The 23,039-nt window shown below is 49.1% G+C and overlaps 1 protein-coding gene across 3 annotated transcripts in view; it reads left to right on the forward strand.

The window, feature by feature from the left end:
- SDCBP (syndecan binding protein) overlaps positions 1-23,039 on the forward strand; it is a 129,069-nt gene that overhangs the window by 26,413 nt on the left and 79,617 nt on the right. For all 3 annotated transcript variants that reach the window (XM_030214767.1, XM_030214760.1, XM_030214752.1), the window contains exon 2: positions 9,633-9,701. In XM_030214767.1, coding sequence (XP_030070627.1) covers positions 9,651-9,701 — 51 coding nt within the window. In that variant the 5' untranslated portion in view covers positions 9,633-9,650. The remainder of the gene's footprint in view (positions 1-9,632; positions 9,702-23,039) is intronic.

Raw genomic sequence — 23,039 nt, forward strand, 5'->3', positions numbered from 1 at the left:
CTCAAGTCCATTTCAATAATGGTCTATGGACATTTCCTTTAGAAAGCCATCAAAACCTTTTGTTTTTTTAAACCCATTAAGCTAACCGCTTTTATTACATTCTCTGGCAATGAATTCCAGAGTCTAATTACACGTTGAGTGAAGAAATACTTTCTCCGATTCGTTTTAAATTTAGTACTTTCTAACTTCATTGTTTGCCCCCTAGTAGTTTTGGAAAGAGTAAACAAGTGATTCATGTCTACCTGTTCCTCTCCACATTTTATAGACCTCTATCATATCTCCCCTCAGCTGTATTTTCTCCAAGCTGAAGAGCCCTAGCCGCTTTAGCTTTTCCTCATAGGGAAGTTGTCCCATCCCCTTTATCATTTTCGTTGCCCTTCTCTGAAGCTTTTCTAATTCCACTATATCTTTTTTGAGATGAGGCGATCATGTACTTCCAGCATGGGAAACATCTGTTGGCACATCTTGGAGTATGACTGAGGGAGCCTGGTAAAAATAGAAGAGAAAGTTATAACAGATAAAATTCATATTGCCTTTTAATTCTGGCTATTGATACCAACTACTAAGCTCTACAATCCCTTCCTCTCCCTTAAGAGGTAATGTGGGACAAACAGTTTCTTGAGTTCAAATACAGTCTTCATCACTCTTGAGGAGGCTGTTCCATGCCCCCCCCTCTTTCTGTAAAGACACAGATTTCAAGAATAATTTAAAGAAGTATTTCCTTTCGCCTTTATTCTATCCTCCCTCATTCCTGGCCTTCTTTCCAGTTGACAGAGGCCCACCCCCTATGACTTGTGCCATGGAGGCATTTAAACAGTAATTTTATCTACTCTCTCTGGTCTTTCTTCTAAAGGATACGTATGCTTAATGATAAAGACCACTGACCCATTTTAAAAGCCACCCTCTGGATTGACCCCATCATATTTGTTTTTGAAGGTGCAGTCTTCGGAATTGTACACAGTATTCTAACGAGGTCTGACCAGAGACTTATCCAGAGGAACTATCATCTCCTTTTTTTCTAGTGGCCATTTCTTTCCCAACGCACCCAAGAGCCTTTTTGGCTTTTTTCTGTTACCTTTCTACCTGTGTGGCCACCTTAAGATTATCAGATGCAGTTGCCACAAGGTCTTGCTCTTCTTCCGTGCACAGAGTATTTCACCCACTAAACTACCTCTTTTTGTTTTTTTTGCAGCTTAAAAGCATGACCCATAATGCACTGAAACCTGCTCAGTGTGCTGCTGCGGCTAGGAAAGCGAATAGAATGTTGGGTATTATTAGGAAAGGTATGAGGATGTTATAATGTTGTATCGCTCCATGGTGCGACCGCACCTTGAGTATTATGTTCAATTCTGGTCGCCGCATCTCAAGAAAGATATAGTGAAATTGGAAAAGGTGCAGCGAAGGGCGACTAAAATGATAGCTGGGATGGGACGACTTCCCTATGAAGAAAGACTAAGGAGGCTAGGGCTTTTCAGCTTGGAGAAGAGACGGCTGAGGGGAGACATGATAGAGGTATATAAAATAATGAGTGGAGTGGAACAGGTGGATGTGAAGCGTCTGTTCATGCTTTCCAAAAATACTAGGACTAGGGGGCATGTGATGAAACTACAGTGTAGTAAATTTAAAACAAATCGGAGAAATTTTTTTTTCACCCAACGCATAATTAAACTCTGGAATTCATTGCCGGAGAACGTGGTGAAGGCGGTTAGCTTGGCAGAGTTTAAAAAGGGGTTAGACTGTTTCCTAAAGGACAAGTCCATAAACCACTACTAAATGGACTTGGGAAAAATCCACAATTCCAGGAATAACATGTATAGAATGTTTGTATGTTTGGGAAGCTTGCCAGGTGCCCTTGGCCTGGATTGGCCGCTGTCGTGGACAGGATGCTGGGCTCGATGGACCCTTGGTCTTTTCCCAGTGTGGCATTACTTATGTACATATGACCGTAGCTGCCAAATTCTAGAGCATTCTTCATCATCACTAGATCCCTCTTGATGTTATCTACGGTGTCTTACCTTATTACAGATTTTGGTATCTACAATGAGGCAAACTTTACCTGAAAGCCCTTCTGCAATATAACTTATGAAAAGGATTACATAGTACCATTCTCTCCCGCCCCCCCCCCCCAACCTGTTCATGTACATTTTTCATGCATGTGCAAAAACTGAGCATTTATGGGTTTGGGGGGGGGGGGGGGCGGGGATCTGGTGTGGCAGCGGCCCATGGAAAGCTCTGCTGACTGCAAGTGTTGCAGAGTTTTTCTGACTGGTGGAAGAGGACCTTTTCAGCTGGCAGGTCTTGGGGATCCTTCCAGCTCAGGTATTTACAATTTGAGTTGGGGGTTGTGGGAGGGGTTACAAAGGTCAGGGGTGGGTCAAACGTTTGTGCCAGCCTACTTTGGGCTCTCTCCCGCCCCCCCCCTCAAAAAAAAAAAAAAAAAAAAAACCCTGACATTTGGTTTGGGACACAGGATCTATTAGTGACTTCTGCAATTTTATTCCACAGTGGCATATGTTTACTTTCTAAGGAGTCCTTTTTACTATGCTGTAACAAAAAGTGGTCTTAGCACATGGAGTGGAGGAAAAGCCTAGTGGTTAGTTCAGTGGACTTTGATCCTAGGGAGCTGGGTTCGATTCCCATTGCCCCAGGTACAAATAAGTACCTGTATATACTATGTAAACCGCTTTGAATGTAGTTGCAAAAACCACAGAAAGGTGATCTATCAAGTCTCATTTCCCTTTCCCTTATGTGGGTCTTTCATGCTTACTAAGGCCACTTTTTCTGCAGCTGGAAAATGGCTGATTTCTTAATAGCCACGCACTAATGTTGCCATTTGCGCCCTGCCATTAATAAAAATTGCACATGTGCACTTAATGTCACCTGTTTTGTAGGCAGTAAGGGCTCACACGCTAATGATGTACTGATCAGCGCATCTACATTACCGTATGTTATCTGATTCATGCAGAAACACCAACTCATTGCTCACATATATGCCCCCTTGGCCAAAAACCAATTTTTAACATGTAGGGCACACACACATTTGAAACTTACCACTGAAGCAAGCACATACTAGTGCTTACCACAGCTTAATGAAAGGACCCTAAGGAAGCAGCAGTTGTAACGTGTGATTACTGTGGCCCTGGAGTATTGTGTTCAGTTCTGGTCGCCTCATCTCAAAAAAGATATAAATGAATTGGAGAAGGTGCAGAGAAGGGAGACGAAAATGATAAAAGTGATGGGATGACTACCTTATGAGGAGAGGTTAAGAAGGCTAGGACTCTTTAGCCTGGAGAAAAGGCGGCTGAGGGGTGATATGATAGAGGTCTACAAAATGAGTGGGGTAGAGCGGACAGATGTGAAGCGTTTGTTTACGCTTTCTAACAATAATAGAACTAGGGGACACAAGATGAAGTTAGAATGTGGTAGGTTTAAAACAAATTGGAGAGAGTTTTTATTTACTCAGCGCGTGGTTAGACTCTGGAACTCATTGCCGGAGAAGGTAGTGACGGCAGCTGGCCTTGCTGAGTTTAAAGGGGGTCTGGACAGATTCCTGAAGGAAAAGTCCATTGATCGTTATTAAATTTTGGGTTTTTGCCAGGTTCTTGGGGCCTGGATTGGCCGCTGTCGGAGACGGAGTGCTGGGCTTGATGGACCTTTGGTCTTTTCCCAGCGTGGCAGTGCTTATGTACTTATGATAGCCTGCTACCATTTTGATTACTGTTAAGATGGGACAGGGTGGAGAGGTGCGTGTGTTCTGGCACTGGGAAATGGGCTCTGCAAGGCTACAAATGCTGCTTCTGTCTTTAGGCTTCTCCGCATCTCTCCTAATAGACTTATTTATATATTTCAATTGACATTTGTTCAGTTATTCTGTTGATTAACATGTTTGTTGAAAAGTAGTGTAGAATAGTAAGAAACTTGCTAATAAAGAGTGGATACCATGTATTCAAACTAGTTATCTATGATTTTGTAAGTTGTTGTTTTAGAGGTTTGTTTTACAATAACTAGTTTAGAATTTTGTTGTGTTAGACAATTTTTAACAATTAGCTATTTTGTTTCAGTAATGTAATTCCTTGGTAACGATCATTCTCCGAGGACAAGCAGGCTTGCATATTCTCATGTGTGGGTAGATGCCGATCCACATCTTCCGGTCCAGCATTTATGCCAAAGTTATCAGAGCTTCAGTGAAGCGTGAGCCATGCTCCACCGTGCATGAGCAATCGCCTTCCCGCCTGCCGCACGAACGCGGTCATCTCAATTTTTGTTTTCTTTGTGAAGAGAGGCTGCATTCTACCAGTGCTCTTCACATGTTCATTTTTCAGAGCTTTTTGAGTGCCTTAGACTTGTTTTTTTGTATTTTTTTTTCTATTTTTTTGCCTTGTTTTTCTTTAAAAAAAATTCTTTTATTTCTTAGTTTTCTTTGTGTCTGCATTGTTTTCTTTTTTTTTTTTTGACATGGGCTGCCTTTAGGCCCTGACTCCAGTCAGGTGCCCCTTTTTTTGTGCCTTTGCCCCTTTTTCAGGCACCATCGAGCTGTTTGATTTGGCCTGCGAAGTCTTCCTTTCCATGTCTACGAAGACTCCCAGTGGCTTCATGCATTGTACCCGGTGCAACCGGACCATCTCGACGAAAGACACCCATTCTTGGTGTCTGGGGCCAGACCATAGCCCTGCTAACTGCATGCTCTGTCTTCTTATGAAGAAGAGGACCCAGGTTTCCTGGGAGGCTCAACGTGAGAAGAGTTTTGGAGCTAGGTCCGAATCCTTGAGGCAGAGGTGTTGGCATCGACGTTGAGTGTTTCACCAGCATCGGGAGTATCGGTAGGCATGGCTGCTTTAAGACCTCAGGACACTGGGAGCAGTGAGGCATCAAGTGGGTCTCCACCTGTCTCGAGGCCTAGTGCTGTGCAGGCCCAATGGGACCATCCATCATTGGACCCGACCCCGAGGTGACGTGAGGATTCGACATCCTCGTTGACACAGAGGGGTATGGGTGATGTGCTTCAGGTGAAGGCTAAGAAGCACCATCGTCGATCTTCCTTGCTACAGGGTGCCGGGAGCTCCAGGGTGTTGAGGGATATGGCACCCGAGAAGCGTTGGCGCCAGGAGGACCACTCTACATCCAAGAGGTGCTGATACGCTCGTCTCCAAGCAGCTGAGATCCTGCTCCCATATTGAACCCCAGCGTTTCTGCAGCCTGCACCCCAGCTTTTCGGTGAGCACATCCGGGCCTTGCTCCGTGAGCTGCTGAATGGCCATATTAGCGATGTGCGTCGGTAGTGGGGGTGCTTGTGCCTACCATACTTCCTGCTGCGGCCCCGTCTGGCCCTCAGCCTGCAGTGTGGCCTTCGACGCCTGCGGCCCTGGTGTTGACTGCCACCTAGGACAGTACCCCTCGACGTTGGTGAAGGAAGGTTTTCTGGGAGCCGGTCTTTCAACGCCATTATTGAGGAAGGCTCGGCCTCAGTCATCTCGTAGAGAGATTTTATCCGACACTGAGGAGGAGCGCTCATTGGGAATCAGAGGAGGATCCCAGATACTTCTCCTCTGATGGGATCCCTTCTGAGCCCTCTCCACAATCTGAGTGCAGTCAGTCTCCACTCAAGAGTCTCTCTTTTCCATCTTTTGTAAGGAAAATGGCTGAGGCTATTCTGTTCCCCATAGAAGTGGAGGATGAGCCCAGGGCCAAGTTGCTTGAGGTCCTGGACTATACCGCCTCTCCACAAGCTACTCAAGACAGTCCTCGTGAGAAACCGGGTGCCCCCTCTGTTGGTCCCTGTTGTCCCCAAGAGGATTAACATCCAGTAGCGGATCCACGATGAGACTGATTTTGTGTGGCCTCAGTTGCCTTACGACTCCATGGTGGTGGAATCTGCTCTGAAAAGAGCCAGGAGTACTAGGGACTATGCCTCTGCTCCCTCAGGCAGAGAAGCTAGAACCCTGGATTATTTCAGGAGAAAGATGTACCAGGCCTGCATGCTCATATCCTGTATTCAGTCATACCAGCTCTTCACGAGCATTTACTTGCGGAACTCGGTGAGACGACTTGGTCGATAAGCTCCCCCCAGAGCAGGCTGAGCCTTTTGGCCAGTTGGTCAAGCAGCAGAAGGCATGTTGAAAGCTCTTGGCCAGGGGGCACTTAACAACACTTTTGATGTGGCATCCAGGATCTCTGCCAAGAGTATAGCAATGCGCAGACTCTCATGGCTGCGTGTTTCTGACTTGGAACATTCTGTTCAGCAGAGGTTGACAGATGCCCCTCTCCGGGGGGATAACATTTTTTTGGAGAGAAGGTTGAAGAGGTCACTGACCAGATTAAGAAACACACGGATACTATCTTTCTCCATCCGGACACCTTCTACATCCACCTCCTCATCTAGGAGGTATTTTTGCAAGTCGAGGAGTACTCTTCCAGGCATAGGTACACTCCCTCAGCTCGCCAGCCTGCCCAGGCTTAGCTCAAGCATGCTTGTTCTTGTCAACAGTGTGCGTGTAAGGCCCCTTTTTCTCCCCAGTCGAAGTAAGGGATGGGTTTTTGACTGGCTCCAGCAGAGCATAGCCACGATAAGTGTCCGTCCTCACAACTTGCCGGTTGAGGGAGGTTAAAATTTTTTCACCAAAGGTGGCCTCTCATAACCTTCGACTGGTGGGTTCTTCAACTAGTCCACCTCAGATACACCCCCAATTGGCATTCCAAACCGCCAAATTGCCCACCGAGAGCTCATTCGTTCAGCTCTCAGCACAAGCAGGTACTTGCAGAGGAACTCTCTGCCCTTATGAAGGCCCATGCGATCAAACTCGTTCCACCAGGGGAAGAAGGGCAGGCATTCTATTACAGGTACTTCCTTGTGTGAAAGAAAACGGGGGAGGGGGTGTATAGGAGCCCTGCTTGACACCAGAAGGTTCGGTCTTTCCTCCCTGAGGCCAGAGCAGACAACCTTGTTTCGCTGGTCTCCAAGGTTCGAGCCTCTCAGCAGATCACAGCTTGGCAGATGTTGAGATTGCTGGGCCACATGGCTTCCACAGTGTATGTTACACACATGACACATCTCCATATGCGATCAGCTCAATGGACTCTGGCTTCTCAGTAGTATCAAGCCACGGGAAGTCTGGAAGATGCCATCCAGGAGTCCCCAGAGCTGGTTCGCTCTCTTCAGTGGTGAACAATTTGATCCAATTTGAATCTGGGACTTCCATTTCAAATTCCTCAGTTGCAAAATGTGCTGATGATAGATGCATCTCTCCTGGGATGGGGAGCTCATGTAGATGAGCTCCACACTCAAGGAACTTGGTCCTTTCAGGAAACGAATCTTCAGATCAACCTCCTGGAGCCTTGAGCGGTTTGGAACGCTCTAAAGGCTTTCAGAGAATGGCTGTCCAATTAAATCATTCTTACTAAAACAGACAGTCGGGTTGCAATGTATTACATCAACTAGCAGTGGGGCACCAGATCTTGCCCTCTGTGTCAGGAAGCTGTCAAGATGTGGCATTGTCTCGCCTTCACGGCATGTTTCTCCAAGCCACTTCTCTGGCGGGTGCAAACACCCTGGCCGACAGACTGAACAGGATAATGCAACCGCAAGAGTGGTCTCTTCACATGGGCATAGCCTGCAAGATCTTCCGAGTGTGGCACCCCCTTGATAGAACTTTTTGCCACTCGGACCAATCGCAAGGTCCCTCAGTTCTGTTCCAGGCTTCAGGCCCATGGCAGTCTAGCATCAGATGCCTTCCTCCTCATTTGGGGGACAGGTCTCTTGTATGCTTATCCTCTGATACCTCTAGTAGGAAAGACTTTGTTGAAACTCAAGCAAGACCACGGAACCATGATTCTGATCGCATCTTATTGGCTGAGGCGGATTTGGTTCCCTTCTCTTCTGAAATTATCCTCTGAAGAACTGTGGAGATTGCAGTGTTTTCCAACCCTCATCACTCAGAACGAGGGATTGCTTCTACATCCCAACCTTCAGCCTCTGACTCACAGCTTGGAGGACGTGGAGAGCCTAGAATTCTCTTCCTTGTGTCTTTTGGAGGGTGTCTTCCGGGTTTTGCTGGCTTCCAGGAGAGATTCCACTAAGAGGTATTCATTTAAATGGAGGAGGTTTGCCGTCTGTTGTGAGAGCAGGGCCCTAGATACCGTTACTTGTCCTACACAGACCCTGCTTGAATACCTTTTACATTTATCAGGGTCTGGTCTCAAGACCAACTCAGTAAGGGTTCACCTTCGTATAATTAATGCTTAGCGTGTAGAAGGTAAACCCATCTCTGGACAGCCTTTAGTTATTCGCTTCATTAGAGGTTTGCTTTTGTGAAAGCCCCCTGTCAAACCTCCACCAGTGTCATTGAGATCCCATGACACTGGCGTCATTCTCACCCAGCTGTGAAACCTCCTTTTGAGCCACTGAATTCCTGCCATCTGAAGTACTTGACCTGGAAGGTCATTTTCTTGGTGGCTGTTACTTCAGCTCGTAGGGTCAGTGAGCTTCATGCCTTATTAGTGGATGAACCTTGTACTAAGTTTCATCACAGCAGAGTAGTCCTCTGCACGCACCCTAAGTTCCTGCCGAAGGTGGTATCTGAGTTCCAGCTGATCCAGTCAATGTCTTACCAACATTCTTTCCCCGACCTCATGCCCATCCTGGCGAAAGCAGCTTGCACACCTTGGACTGCAGAAGAGCATTGGTCTACTACATGGAGCGGACAGGACCCCACAGACAGTCTGCCCAGCTTTTTGTTTCTTTAGATCCCAACAGGATGGGGATTGCTATCGGGGAAATGCACTTTCTCAATTTGGCTGTCAGATTAAATTTCCTTCACTTATGCCCAGGCTGAGCTGGCCTTAGAGGGTTATGTCACGGCTCATAATAACAGAGCCATGGCTGCATCGGTAGCCCACTTGAGGTCAGCCTCCATTGAGGAAATTTACAAGGCTGCAATGTGGTCTTTAATCCACACATTCACATCACACTACTGCCTTGAGCTGGAAACCCGACGCAACAGTCAGTTTGGGCAGTCAGTGTTGCAGAATCTGTTTGGGGTCTAGAATCCAACTCCACCCTCCTAGGCCCGTTTTCTTTTGTTCCGGGTTGCACTCTCATTCAGATTGTATATAGTTACAGGTTAATCTGTGTAATGTCCTCGCTGTTACGAGGTCCAGTTGACCACTGTTTTTTTTTGGGTGAGCCTGGATGCTAGGGATTCCCCACTTTGTGCAAGCCTGCTTGTCCTTGGAGAAAGCGAAGATATTTACCTGTAGCAGGTGTTCTCTGAGGACAGTAGGCTTCATATTCTCAGAATCCTGCCCACCTCCCCTTGGAGTTGTCACCATTTTATTTATATTCTTTTGCTTTGAAATTGAACTGAGATGACAGTGTTGGAGCACGGTTCGTGCTTCACTAAAGCTCTGTTTTTTTACTTTGGCATAAATGCCGGACCGGATGACGTGGATCGGCGTCTACCCACATGTGAGAATATGAAGCCTATTGTCCTTGGAGAATACCTGCTACAGTATCTTCACTGTCTCTTAATTTTTGTAAGCCACACAACTCTTGAGGCAAGTGTGGGCTATAAATGTTCAAATGTAATTTAGTTTGAATGTGGATCTGTTAGATAATTCATTTTTATCTTTGTTTGCAGCACATTTGTTTTGTAACAATGGCCTTATATCCTTCACTTGAAGACCTGAAGGTAGACAAAGTAATTCAGGTAAGTTTTTTTTTGTTTGTTTGTTTTGTTCTTACCAAGTGGTATATTTGTTTAGAAGTAGGTTACAAATTGTGGTTGTTTACTGGGCTGTTAGAAACACTGGGTTTTCTGAAGTCTAGGGTGGACTACTATTGGAGACTCTTCCATTTTTTAGGAAGCCTGAAATTAGCGACCCAAGACAGATGGCCAGCAGAGTGCTGAAGTGTTAAACAATTTTTAATAAATGAGTGAAACAGTCCCCTGGCCAGTGGATCCCTGAATGTGCAATGAAGAAATTTGTACAAATGTAATTGCTAGAATTTTTATTTTACACCATCTTCTAGAACATTATAAATCCACTTTAGGAATGAGCAGGTGCTGTATGTGTGTATTTGTCTGCTTCAAGAATGGAAGGTGTGCAATGTGAAGATGCAGGAGTAAGGGCAACCCATCAATCCCCCTCCCCCCTCCCCCCTCCCCCAATGTGCTCCCACTTTTTCTTCCCCTTACTGGATTTTCTAGGAGATTCTCGTGCAGTTTGCCATCCCTCCCACCTCCTAGATGGTCTGTATCGCTTCAGGATTTCTGTCTTGCAGCAGATTAAGAATCAGTCCGGCAAGGAGAGTGATGGAGAAGAGACGGCTGAGGGGAGATATGATAGAAGTGTATAAAATAATGAGTGGAATGGATCGGGTGGATGTGAAGCGACTGTTCACGCTATCCAAAAATACTAGGACTAGAGGGCATGAGTTGAAGCTACAGTGTGGTAAATTTAAAACGAATCGGAGAAAATGTTTCTTCACCCAACGTGTAATTAGACTCTGGAATTCGTTGCCGGAGAACGTGGTACGGGCGGTTAGCTTGACGGAGTTTAAAAAGGGGTTAGATAGATTCCTAAAGGACAAGTCCATAGACCGCTATTAAATGGACTTGGAAAAATTCCGCATTTTTAGGTATAACTTGTCTGGAATGTTTTTACGTTTGGGGAGCGTGCCAGGTGCCCTTGACCTGGATTGGCCACTGTCGGTGACAGGATGCTGGGCTAGATGGACCTTTGGTCTTTCCCAGTATGGCACTACTTATGTACTTATGAGAGTATATTGCCTGTGTTCCAGTGGCACACAACACACTCCCCCCCCCCCCCCCCCGCAAAGTTTTTCTTTCAGCCTAAAACTTGCAGGGAGAAGCTGAATGCAGGCAGTGTGCATACACTGACTGTGCCTTCTTCTCTTGCTACTTGTGTAGAAATTAAACAGCTGATTCCTTTCAGGCTCTTTTCTAAGCTGCAGCTGATAGATAAGGGAGGGGTGGATGAAGAATCACAGTGTAATTTTGTCAAGATATATCTGTTACGCAACCTTGAGTGGATCTTTTCATAAGTTGGTAAATAAATTCCCAGAGGTGTATCTCAGCATATAAGTGGTTGGTGTACCCTCCCGATGCTGATAGTGCCTCTGCTGCACACCATCTTATTTATGGCAGTGAGCAAAGTAGGGAGAAGCTCTGATTTCGGCTGCACACATATCAGAAGTGACAGTAGGCTTTAAAGGGTTAGAGGGTCTGGGGACATATACAAAATTTAAGTAGCAACAATCTGTGTAAATCCAAAATTTCATATTTTAAATTGTTTAAAAATAAATATATATGTAGGAGGATCTGCTCGCCTATCTTTTGTATATATAGAAATCTCATGGTGAGATAAACATTAAGGGGAGAATTCAGTAAATGGTGCCCAAAGTTACATGCTGGGAAGATGCACACTAAACTAGTATTCCATATCATCTAGCTGATCAATCCATAGACTGGTGGGTTGTGTCCATCTACCAGCAGGTGGAGATAGAGAGCAAACTTTTGCCTCCCTATATGTGGTCATGTGCTGCCGGAAACTCCCCAGTATGTTCTCTATCTCAGCAGGTGGTGGTCACACACAGCAGCAGCTCTGGCTAGGCCTCCAAGCCTAATTTTTAGGTTTTGTTGAGTGCCTGGGGTTGAGGGCTCTTTTGAGCAAGTGCAAACCTGGTGGTGCCAGGTCCCTCCTTTTCTCCCCCCTCCCGCTGGCGTTTATTTCGACGTTTATTTAAGCGTCTATTGCAGCTACTCACTGAGACACCAGGTCGTTACAACTCGGAGCGGACAGCAGGTAATTTTACCTTTTTATAGCGGGCGGGGGTTCCCCGATTCTTCTCCTCGTGGCTCATGGCGTCGGAGGGCGAGGGCGCAAAGGGTCGCTCCCCGGGTCGCTCGAGCGCTTCTAGAGGGGATGCGGGGGTCTTCAAGCCGGATTCGCCCTTGGTGGGTGACAGTTTCGCGACCGATGCATGTCTCGGTCCTTCCTCCGGCGTGGCGGTTTTTCCCGCCACAAACGCCCATCCCCCGCTCCTCGCCTCCGCCATCTTGGCCGGCCACGCGGCTCGGACGGCTTCTTCTTGGGCCGCCCTTGAGGTTGGAGACATTAATGCCATGAACGCCCTTAATTTGGGCGACGGCACAGAAGCGGCTAAAGTTAAGAGCCGTTCTTCCCGCGCGGCTCCTTCGCGGAGTTTCGCGCCGGACGCCATTTTGGATGCGCAGCATGTCTCTCCCCCGCTATTGAGAGCGCCGGTTGAGAGCGCGCCTAGGGCTGTTGCCCAGGCTGCGGAGGTGCACAGTCTGGGGGGTTTCTCCCCCGAGTTTGTTTTGCTGCTGCATCGGGCCTTCCTCATGCACAACGCTGCCCCCGCTCCCTCCTCTGGTAAAGAGGTTGAGGTTCCCAGAGGTAAACGCCCTTGGGTTGATTCCCAGGCCTTGGAGGAATTTGTCTCCTCCGATGTAGATGAGGGCAGCGTGTCTGAGGTCTCCCAACGGTCCTTTGCGGATTCCTTGGAGGAGACGGATCCCCGCTCGACTGGAGCGGATGACCCCTCTGCAGCGCGGCTTTTTCGCCCGGAGGATTTGCCCAACCTGTTGTTACAGGCCATGGACACTTTGAAGATATCCTCTCCGGAGGGCGTCTCTCCCTCAGCCCCTGTTGGCTCTGCCATTATGCTGGGGACTAAGCGCCCGCCTAGAACCTTCCACGTGCATGATGCCATGCACACCTTAATTTCGGCTCAATGGGATGTCCCAGAAGCGAGCCTTAAAGTGGCTAGGGCTATGTCCCGCCTCTATCCTTTGGCTGTGAGTGAACGTGAGGCCTATCTGTGGCCTACCGTGGATTCTTTAATCACTGCGGTGACTAAGAAAACGGCATTGCCGGTGGAAGGTGGCACGGCCCTAAAGGACGCCCAAGACAGGAGATTGGAGGCGGCCTTAAGGTCGTCCTTTGAGGCGGCTGCTTTAAGTTTGCAGGCCTCAGTTTGCGGCTCCTATGTGGCCAGGGCGTGCCTGACTATGGTGCAGCGGGCTTCCCCCTCGGATCATTTCTTGAGGAATGATTGGCCAGCCCTGGAATCGGGCTTAGCCTATTTGGCAGACTTGCTGTATGATGTCTTGAGAGCCTCAGCTAAAGGCATGGCTCAGACTGTCTCTGCGCGGCGGTGGCTTTGGCTGAAACATTGGTCTGCTGACCACGCCTCAAAATCCCGCCTGGCTAGATTGCCTTTTAAAGGCAAGCTGCTCTTTGGGGTCGAGCTGGACAAAATCGTGACTGATCTCGGCACGTCTAAGGGCAAGAAGTTACCGGAGGTCAGGGCTCGGGCTAGTGCTCGTCCCGGTACCTCCAGAGGACGGTTTCAGGAAGCCCGTCGGTACCGCCCGGGCAGGCCGGGTGCTTCTGCCCCCTCTTCCTTTAAGAGGAATTTCTCCCCCAAGCAGCATTCCTTTCGCAGAGACCGCCGTCCCGGAGGTGCTCCCTCCGGTCCTCCCCCAGGGTCTCGTACCCAATGACGGGGTATTGGTCCACGCCCCAGTGCAGATTGGAGGACGGCTGTCCTCGTTTCTGGGCGAGTGGACCACAATAACTTCAGACGCTTGGGTGCTGGAAGTCATCAGAGACGGCTACAAGCTAGAGTTCTGCCGACCCTTAAGAGACGGGTTTGTACTCTCTCCCTGCAAGTCTCCGGTCAAAGCTGTGGCAGTGCAGCAGACTTTGGACAATCTGATCCGCCTGGGTGCGGTCGTTCCGGTGCCAGAAAGTCAGCTTGGCAAGGGGCGTTACTCCATTTACTTTGTGGTACCAAAGAAAGGAGGTTCTGTCCGGCCTATCCTCGACCTCAAAGGGGTCAATCGGGCCTTGAAAGTGCGGCACTTTCGCATGGAGACTCTCCGCTCTGTTATAGCGGCAGTGAAGGCAGGGGAGTACCTGGCATCCTTGGACATCAAGGAAGCGTACCTGCATATTCCCATCTGGCCTCCTCATCAACGCTTTCTGCGTTTTGCAGTCCTGGGCCGACACTTCCAGTTCAGAGCCCTCCCGTTCGGGTTGGCTACTGCTCCGCGGACCTTTTCCAAGGTAATGGTGGTCATAGCGGCCTTCCTGCGAAAGGAAGGAGTACAAGTCCATCCTTATCTGGACGACTGGTTGATCCGAGCCCCCTCTTATGCAGAGTGCGGCAAAGCTGTGGACCGGGTAGTTGCTCTTTTGAGCTCCCTGGGATGGATCATCAACTGGGAGAAGAGCCAGCTGCGCCCGACTCAGTCCCTGGAGTATCTGGGAGTTCGATTCGACACCCAAGTGGGCAGAGTGTTCCTGCCAGACAATCGGATTGTCAAGCTTCAGGCTCAGGTGGACCAGTTCCTAGTAGCCTCTCCTCTTCGGGCTTGGGACTATGTGCAGCTGTTGGGCTCTATGACGGCCACGATGGAAGTAGTGCCCTGGGCCAGGGCTCATATGAGACCACTACAACACTCTCTGCTGCAGCGCTGGACTCCGATGTCGGAGGATTATGCGGTGCGTCTTCCCTTGGATCCAGCAGTGCGCAAGGCGCTGAGCTGGTGGATGCAGACAGACAAGTTGTCTGCGGGAATGCCTCTGGTGTCCCCAGAGTGGATTGTCGTCACGACGGACGCCTCGTTATCGGGCTGGGGAGCCCACTGCTTGGGAAGGACAGCGCAGGGGCTCTGGTCTCCTGCAGAGGCAAAGTGGTCTATCAACCTCCTGGAACTCAGAGCCATTCGGTTGGCGCTTTTGGAGTTCATCCCGGTACTGGTGTTCAAGCCTGTACGGGTCCTGTCGGACAATGCCACGGCTGTGGCCTATGTCAACCGCCAGGGAGGTACCAAGAGCGCCCCTCTAGCCAAGGAAGCTATGAGTCTATGCCAGTGGGCGGAAGCGAACCTGGAACAGCTGTCAGCGGCCCACATTGCCGGAGTCATGAATGTCAAGGCGGACTTTCTCAGTCGCCATACCTTGGAGCCCGGAGAGTGGCAGCTATCTGCTCAGGCGTTCTTGGACATCACGAAGCGCTGGGGCCAGCCGAGCCTAGATCTGATGGCGTCATCGGCCAATTGCCAAGTGCCGCGCTTCTTCAGCAGAGGACGGGACCCTCGATCCCTGGGAGTAGATGCTCTTCTCCAACAATGGCCGACACAAGAGCTTCTCTATGTGTTCCCGCCCTGGCCCATGTTGGGCAGGGTACTAGACCGGGTGGCAAAGCATCCCGGCAGGATAATCCTGGTGGGTCCGGATTGGCCCAGGCGTCCCTGGTATGCGGACTTGATCAGACTCTCAGTCGACGATCCTCTGCGGTTGCCAGTGGAGCAGGGCCTGTTACATCAGGGTCCCGTGGTGATGGAGGATCCCTCCCCCTTTGGTCTTACGGCCTGGCTATTGAGCGGCAGCGTCTGAGGAAGAAGGGCTTCTCAGACAAGGTCATCGCCACTATGCTGAGAGCGAGGAAACGCTCTACTTCTACTGCTTACGCCAGGGTTTGGCGTATCTTTGCAGCGTGGTGTGAAGCAGGCTCTCTTTCTCCTTTCACTGCTCCAATTTCTTCAGTGTTGACGTTCCTGCAAGAAGGTCTGGACAAAGGCCTGTCGCTCAGTTCCCTTAAGGTCCAGGTAGCGGCTCTGGCTTGCTTCAGGGGCCGCCTGAAGGGTGCTTCCCTGGCTTCGCAGCCAGATGTGGTGCGCTTTCTCAAGGGGGTTAATCACCTGCGCCCTCCTCTGCACTCAGTGGTGCCTGCGTGGAATCTCAACCTGGTGCTAAGAGCATTGCAGAAGCCGCCGTTTGAACCCTTGTCAAGGGCATCTCTGAAAGACCTGACGTTGAAAGCAGTCTTTTTGGTGGCTATCACTTCAGCCAGAAGAGTTTCCGAGCTCCAGGCGCTCTCATGTCGAGAGCCTTTTCTACAGTTCTCTGAGGCAGGAGTGACTATTCGCACAGTGCCTTCCTTCCTGCCCAAGATTGTTTCTCGCTTCCATGTGAATCAGCAGCTATGTCTCCCTTCCTTTCGTAGGGAGGACTACCCAGAGGAGTACTCTGCTCTTAAATATCTGGATGTGCGACGAGTCATCATCAGATACTTGGAAGTGACCAATGATTTCCGGAAATCGGATCATCTGTTTGTCCTGTTTGCAGGTCCTCGTAAGGGTCTGCAGGCTGCTAAGCCTACAGTGGCAAGATGGGTCAAGGAAGCCATTGCAGCGGCTTATGTGGCCGCAGGGAAGGTGCCGCCTATCCAGCTGAAGGCTCACTCCACGAGAGCTCAGGCGACCTCGATGGCAGAGGCCGGATCCGTCTCCTTGGAAGAGATATGCAAGGCGGCAACTTGGGCTTCGGCTCATACATTCTCCAAGCATTACCGTTTGACTGTGGCTGCACGGGCGGAGGCCCGGTTTGGAGCTTCAGTGTTGAGGTCAGGGATTTCAATGTCCCGCCCTGGGTGAGTACTGCTTCGGTACATCCCACCAGTCTATGGATTGATCAGCTTGATGATATGGAAGGTAAAATTATGTATAATCATACCTGATAATTTTCTTTCCATTAATCATAGCTGATCAATCCATAGCCCCTCCCAGATATCTGTACTGTTTTTATTCTGGTTGCATTTCAGGTTCAAGTTTAGTCTTCAGTTACTTCAGAAAGACTTCGTGTTCAAGTTTTTTCACTTGGATTCTTCAAGAGTTAAGACGAGTTTGTGTTACAGTGAGCTGCTGCATTCCTCTCCCCTCCGTTTTACGGGGCTGGATTGAGACTTAAAATTCTGCCGGCACTCCCTCCCGCTTCGTGCGGCTGTAGGGCAGCTTTGTACCCTTCCCGCTTCGGCGGTGTTAGGGTCAGTCAGCTCCTCCCGCGGTTGCGGTTGCAGGATAAGCCAGATCCCCCCCGCATCGGCGGGTGTGGTGTCCCTCCCCCGCTCCGTGGGGATGAGCTGGACGGATTCCCCTCCCCCACTTGTGTGGGGATGAGCTGGGTTAATTCCCCTCCCCCGTTTCGGCGGTGGTGAGCTGGGCAGAGTGTCCCTTCGTGGGTGTAATTCTCTAAGTGCTGAGTCCTGCGGATGGAGCTTTGATATCGACATACTGAGGAGTTTCCGGCAGCACATGACCACATATAGGGAGGCAAAAGTTTGCTCTCTATCTCCACCTGCTGGTAGATGGACACAACCCACCAGTCTATGGATTGATCAGCTATGATTAATGGAAAGAAAATTATCAGGTATGATTATACATAATTTTACCTTCTGCAAAAGGCACTTTCTGCAAAGTGCAAAAGACTAGTTTAGTGTGATTCTTGCACCTAACTTTGGGTGCTAGATTTATGCGTTCTAAAACTTGGTGTAATTCTGGCACCCAACTTAGGGTCGGAAATTACATTCCTTAGCATCAGCAGCAGATGAATCCAGGAACTTGTGGGTTATGACCATCTACCAGCAGGTGGAGATAGACAGTACTGAACTGAAGTGCCTCATGGGATGGAATGCTCCTTGGCCAATCACCTCCAGCAGGTGGATGGGCGGTCTCTGTTTCCTGGTTTTCATTTGTTGCTAGCTCCTGTTTTGAGTCCCTTAGTTCAATAGAGCTTTGGGGTGTTCAGCTGAGCGGTGCTGACTTTAGGGGGTACACCTGGTCTCCCCAGGTCCCTCCCCCACCCTGTTGCTCTCTCCAGCCCTCTCTCCATTCTCATCCCTCACAGAAGGGAATGGTGCTTAAAAAAAAACAAAACACGCACACACACAAAAACACTGCTTGGTCTGTGCAGCAGCCAGTTTCAGCAGGACGTTTGGGCAGTTTCCTGTCCCTATTTGGCTGCAGGAAGAGATTCTGGGTCTCCCTAGTGTAAGGGCTGTTTGAGTGCCCTTGACAGCGCTGAATTCGGTGGCAGGACTCCTGAGGACTTGAGGTGAGTGTGTCCTTATTTTCTCCCCTGCTGTGGGGCTGGTTTTCATTTCCCTTTACTACGTATGGCTCAACTGGTTGTCTAGTGCTGCTCCCACTGGAGGACTCAGGGAGCAGTATCAGGTCCCTGTCTGGGACGGGAGCTGTTTGAGGCCTTGTGTCCAGAGGCGCAGTGGCTGGGTGAGAACGTGGCAATTTCCCAATCAGGAGCCACATGGTATCCTTCTGTATGCTGTTGTCGAGCTATTTGCGCTTTGGTGGCCATTTTGAGCTATATGATACAGCTCACACTCATTTTTGTTTTCCATTCCTTTCCTAATACCTAACATTCTGTTTGCTTTCTTAGCCACCACTGCATGCTGAGCAGAGGGTTTCAACATATCAACGACGCCGCCTAGATCCCTTTCTTGGTCGTTGACTCCTAATGTGGAACCTTGCATTCTCAGAGGGACAAGCAGGCTAAAATAATCCTCACAAGTGGGTCGGCGATCCGTGCTGGCCTGGGAACCGGCATTTGAGATAGCAAAAAGTTTACTAGAGCCTCAGCGCACCGTGTGTCCGACTGCGCATGCGCCGAGTGCCTTCCCGCCCACCACACTCCTCAGCTGCTTTTTTTTTTCCATGTGAGTAGCGGCAGCTCTTTACCCTGGCTCTGCTTCTTTGCCTGGTAGAGCCTTCAGTGCCTGTTTACGCGGTTCGTTCTATTTTTCTCCCTTTTTCTTTCTTTTAGTATTTATATATTAAAAAGAAAAGGTTCCCCTTATTTCTTAGCTTTACTTTTTGGTCCGTGTCAAGTTTCTTTTTATTTTTAGTCGCGACTATCCTTAGTCCTGATCGGCTGTTTTTTTTTCTCCTTTTTGTGCTTTATTTTCAGCACAATCGCGTCTTTTGATTTTGGCTAGGGCACTCTTCCATGTCATCGAAGACCCCCAGTGGCTTCATATGCTCTTCCCATTTGTGGTGTATTCAGTGCCTTCGGCCTGACCATAATCCAGCCCGTTGTGCCCTTTGCCTTTGTATGAAGCCCAGAGAAATTTTTTTGGGGTTCGGTCCCGTCCTTCGACATTGGCACTGAGATCGGTGGCGTCTGCATCGAGGGAGGCATCGGCGTCGGGAGTGTAGGTAGGCATGGCTGCTGAGAGACCTCGACACACTGGGAGCAGCGAGGCATTGAGTGGGTCTTCACCTGCCTTGAGGCCTCCTACTATGCAGCCCCCCCCCCCCCCCCCCCCGGGACCATCCATCGTCGTACCTGACCCCGAGGAGATGTGGGGATTCGACATCGTCCTCATCGGCATCAAGCAAAGGCTAAGAAGCAACGACACAGTTCTCCCTCGATACGTGGCGCCGGGTGCTCCGGGGCGCTGAGGACCTCGGCACCCAAGAAGCGTCGATGCTGGGAGGACCACTCCCCCTCCATACAAGAGGTACCGACATGTCATTCTCCAAGCAGTCCAGTTCCTGCTCCCGAACCCCAGGCAGCTCTGTCACAGACTGCTCCACCGGTCCCACAGCCTTTTCCGATGGTGGCTCTTGACGAGTAGATTCGGGCCTTGCTTCTGGAAGGACTACTGCATCACACTACATTGGCGTCTGGGGTACTTGCGCTTACCTTGCCTCCTGCTGCAGCTGTGTCTAGCCCTCCACCCGCTTTGAGGTTTCCGAGCTCGGAGCCACTTTCGGCTCTGGTATCGGCTGCCACCCAGGTCGACTCCCCAACGACGTCGATGGAGGAAACTTTGCCGCAGTCCATGTGGGGGTCGGCTCCTCGACATCGCCATTGAGCCCACGGGTCTTCTGCGTAGAGGCGGGTCCGGTCTCGGAAGTCACTGTGGGAAGTACTCTCTGACACCAAGGAAGAACGCTTATGGGAGTCAGAGGAAGATCCTAGGTACGTTTCCTCCGATAAGTCTTTTGGGATACCCTCTGAAACTTTCCCTCCACCTGAAAGGAGACTGTCTCCTCCTGAGAGCCTCTCCTTTTCATCTTTTGTGTGGGAAATGGCTCAGGCCAATCCATTACCCGTAGACGTGGAGGACGAGCCCAGGGCGGAGATGCTGAAGGTCGTGAACTACACCTCTCCATCTAAGGAGGCAGTGACAGCTCTTTTGCGTAAGGTACTCAGGGAAGTCCTTATGCAAAACTGGGTATCCCCTCTGTCTGGCCCTGTGATCCCTAAAAAGACAGACTCTCGGTATCGGATCCATGCCGAACCTGGGTTGATGAGGTCTCAGTTACCCCACAGCTCCATGGTGGTGAACTCTGCCCTCAAAAGAGCCAAGAGTTCTAGAAACTATGCTTCGGCATCCACTTGTGGAACTCGGTGCGGCAGCTGTCTAGCTTGGTCGATGCCCTCCTTCCAGAGCAGACCGAACCCTTTCGCCAGCTGGTCAAGCAGCAGAAGGTGTGTCGTAAATTTCTGGCCAGGGGCGCATACAACACCGCAGACTCTCAGGGCTGAATGTTTCTGACCTGGACCATTCAGTCCAGCAGAGGATAGCGGATATTCCTTGCCGGGGGGGGGGGGGGATAATATTTACGGAGAGAAGGTGGAAGATCTAGTTGACTAGATCAAGAAGCACACAGATGCTATGGCTTCTGTCTCCTGCTGGGCGCCTTCTGTTACTGCCTCAACTAGGAGGTATTTTGGTGGGTCATGGAGTGCTTCCTATTCTAGGTGTAGGTACACTTCAGCGTCTCGCCAGCCTACTCAGGCTTATCCCCAGCGCGCTCGTTCCAGTCAACAGTGTGCACACAAGGCCCCTGCTGCTCCCCAGGAAAAGCAAGGGATGGGCTTTTGACTGGCTCCAGGAGAGCATAGCCGCAATACAAGTGTCCGTGCCGGACAACTTGCCAGTTGAGGAGAGGTTAATATTTTTTCACCAAAGGTGACCTCTCATAACCTCCGACCGGTGGGTTATTATTATTTATTTATTATTTATTACATTTGTACCCCACATTATCCCACCTTTTTGCAGGCTCAATGTGGCTTACAGAGTGTTGTTATGATATAGTCATTACATGATTTTAAATAGTCGGTAATAAGCTGAAGGTAGATGAGGATTTAAATGGAAAGGTAATAGGTAAGGTCGTGTGAGAGGTTTTTCAAATTGTCCGGTTAGGATACACCCTCAATCTGGATTCCAAACCTCCAAATTGCTCACCAAGAGCTCATTCCTTCAGCTCTCCGCACAAGCAGGTACTTGCAAAGGAACTCTCCGCCCTCCTAAAGGCCCATGTGGTCGAACCTGTTCCACCAAGGGAAGAAGGGCTTGGGATTCTATTCCAGGTACTTGTGCAGAAAAAACAGAGGGGATGCGTCCCATCCTAGACCTAAGGGGGGGGGGGGGGCACCGGATCTCGCCCTATGTGTCAGGAAGCCATCCAGATGTGGCTTTGGGCGCGCCGTCACGGCATGTTTCTCCAAGCCGTTTATCTGGCAGGCGTAAACAGTCTGTCCGACAGGCTGAGCAGGGTTGTGCAACCTCACGAGTGGTCTCTGAATATGGCCGTAGCCCGCAAGATCTTCCGAGCGTGGGGCACCCCCTCGGTGGATCTTTTCGCCACTCAACTCAATCACAAGGTCCCTCAGTTCTGTTCCAGACTTCAGGCCCAGGATGCCTTTCTCCTACATTGGGGAACAGGCCTTCTGTATGCGTATTCTCCCATACCTCTGGTAGGGAAGACTTTGCTGAAACTCAAGCAAGACCGTGGAACCATGTTTCTGATTGTGCCGTACTGGCTGCGTCAGATTTGGTTCTCTCGTCTTCTGGAGTTGTTCTCCGAAGAACCGTGGAGATTGTAGTGTTTTTTGACCCTCATCACGCAGAACGAGGGGTTGCTTCTACATCCCAACCTCCAATCTCTGGCTGTCACGGCCTGGATGTTGAGAGCCTAGAATTCTCTTTCTTGGGTCTTTCGGAGGGTGTCTCCTGGGTCTTGCTTGCTTCCAGGAAAGATCCCACTAAGAGATGTTACTCTTATAAATGGAGGAGGTTTGTTATCTGGTGTGACAGCAAGGCCGTGGATCCTTTATTGTCCTACATAGACCCTGCTTGAATACCTTCTACACTTATCAGAGTCTGGTCTCAAGACCAACTCCAGAAGGGTTCACCTTAGGGGAATTAGGCTTACCTTCTACACACTGATAAGCACTATCTCTGGACAACCTTTAGCTGAGATGGAGAAAATATTCACTTCCAATTCCCAAACACACAAGACGTAGAATAGCAAATAAGAAAATTAAAACACTTTGCATATTAAATATTTCAAAAACTGCTAAAAACTTTGGATCATTCTTCATGAGAGTCACATCATAAATCTTTTTAGATTTGGTTCCAGGTTGGATTCAGCTGTAACTGATGATTTGGTTTAGTACTCCTTTTGGCATTTAGGAACCAGTTAGTTCAGTTTAGATTCACGTGCTTTTTAATATTTATGTGACTTACAAAATGCCCTTCAAAAATAATCTTGAACAGAAGCGCAACCTTTTGGAGGAAATTGAACTCACAGGAAGCCATAATGCAGTGTCTTAACGCTTCCTTAGAACTGTGGAAAATGTTGGTATTTTGAAATGTTCCTCAAAGTTCATTTTTAATTTGGCTATCAATGCTTTCACCAGAAGTTGCAAATTTGAATGAGAGATGTGCGTTCATGAGTGAGCCTTTGGAAAACAAAATGCACTCTCGATAGTTGTGCATTCAACTTATTGCATGCTAATTTGTAAGTTTTTGGGTTGTTTTTTTTTAATTTATAAAGTTTACAATATGATCAAACATTAATTTTTGTTTTAAGGAAATAAAATCTTCAGGAAATAAGCAAATCAGAATTATTCTAAGCAGACCTTCATCTTAATAGCCCATAAAGCATGGGGGTGACACAAAAGAAATCGAGTGTGGGGGGTTACACTTCAAGTGCATATGTAGAAGAAATTAAGCTCTTGACAAACTAAGCTACACCTTAGAGTATCAAAAGGGCTCAACAGGGGTTATGTCCATAAGCCTAATTAGCTTTAGAGGACACATGCAGAGACAACTGCAATGGTTCCAATTTAGGTGTAAACATCAACAATTGTTTTCTCCTTTTGTGTGTCTTGACACATGT

The sequence above is a fragment of the Microcaecilia unicolor genome, chromosome 1, assembly GCF_901765095.1.
Source record: "Microcaecilia unicolor chromosome 1, aMicUni1.1, whole genome shotgun sequence".
Taxonomy (NCBI): Eukaryota; Metazoa; Chordata; class Amphibia; order Gymnophiona; family Siphonopidae; genus Microcaecilia; species Microcaecilia unicolor.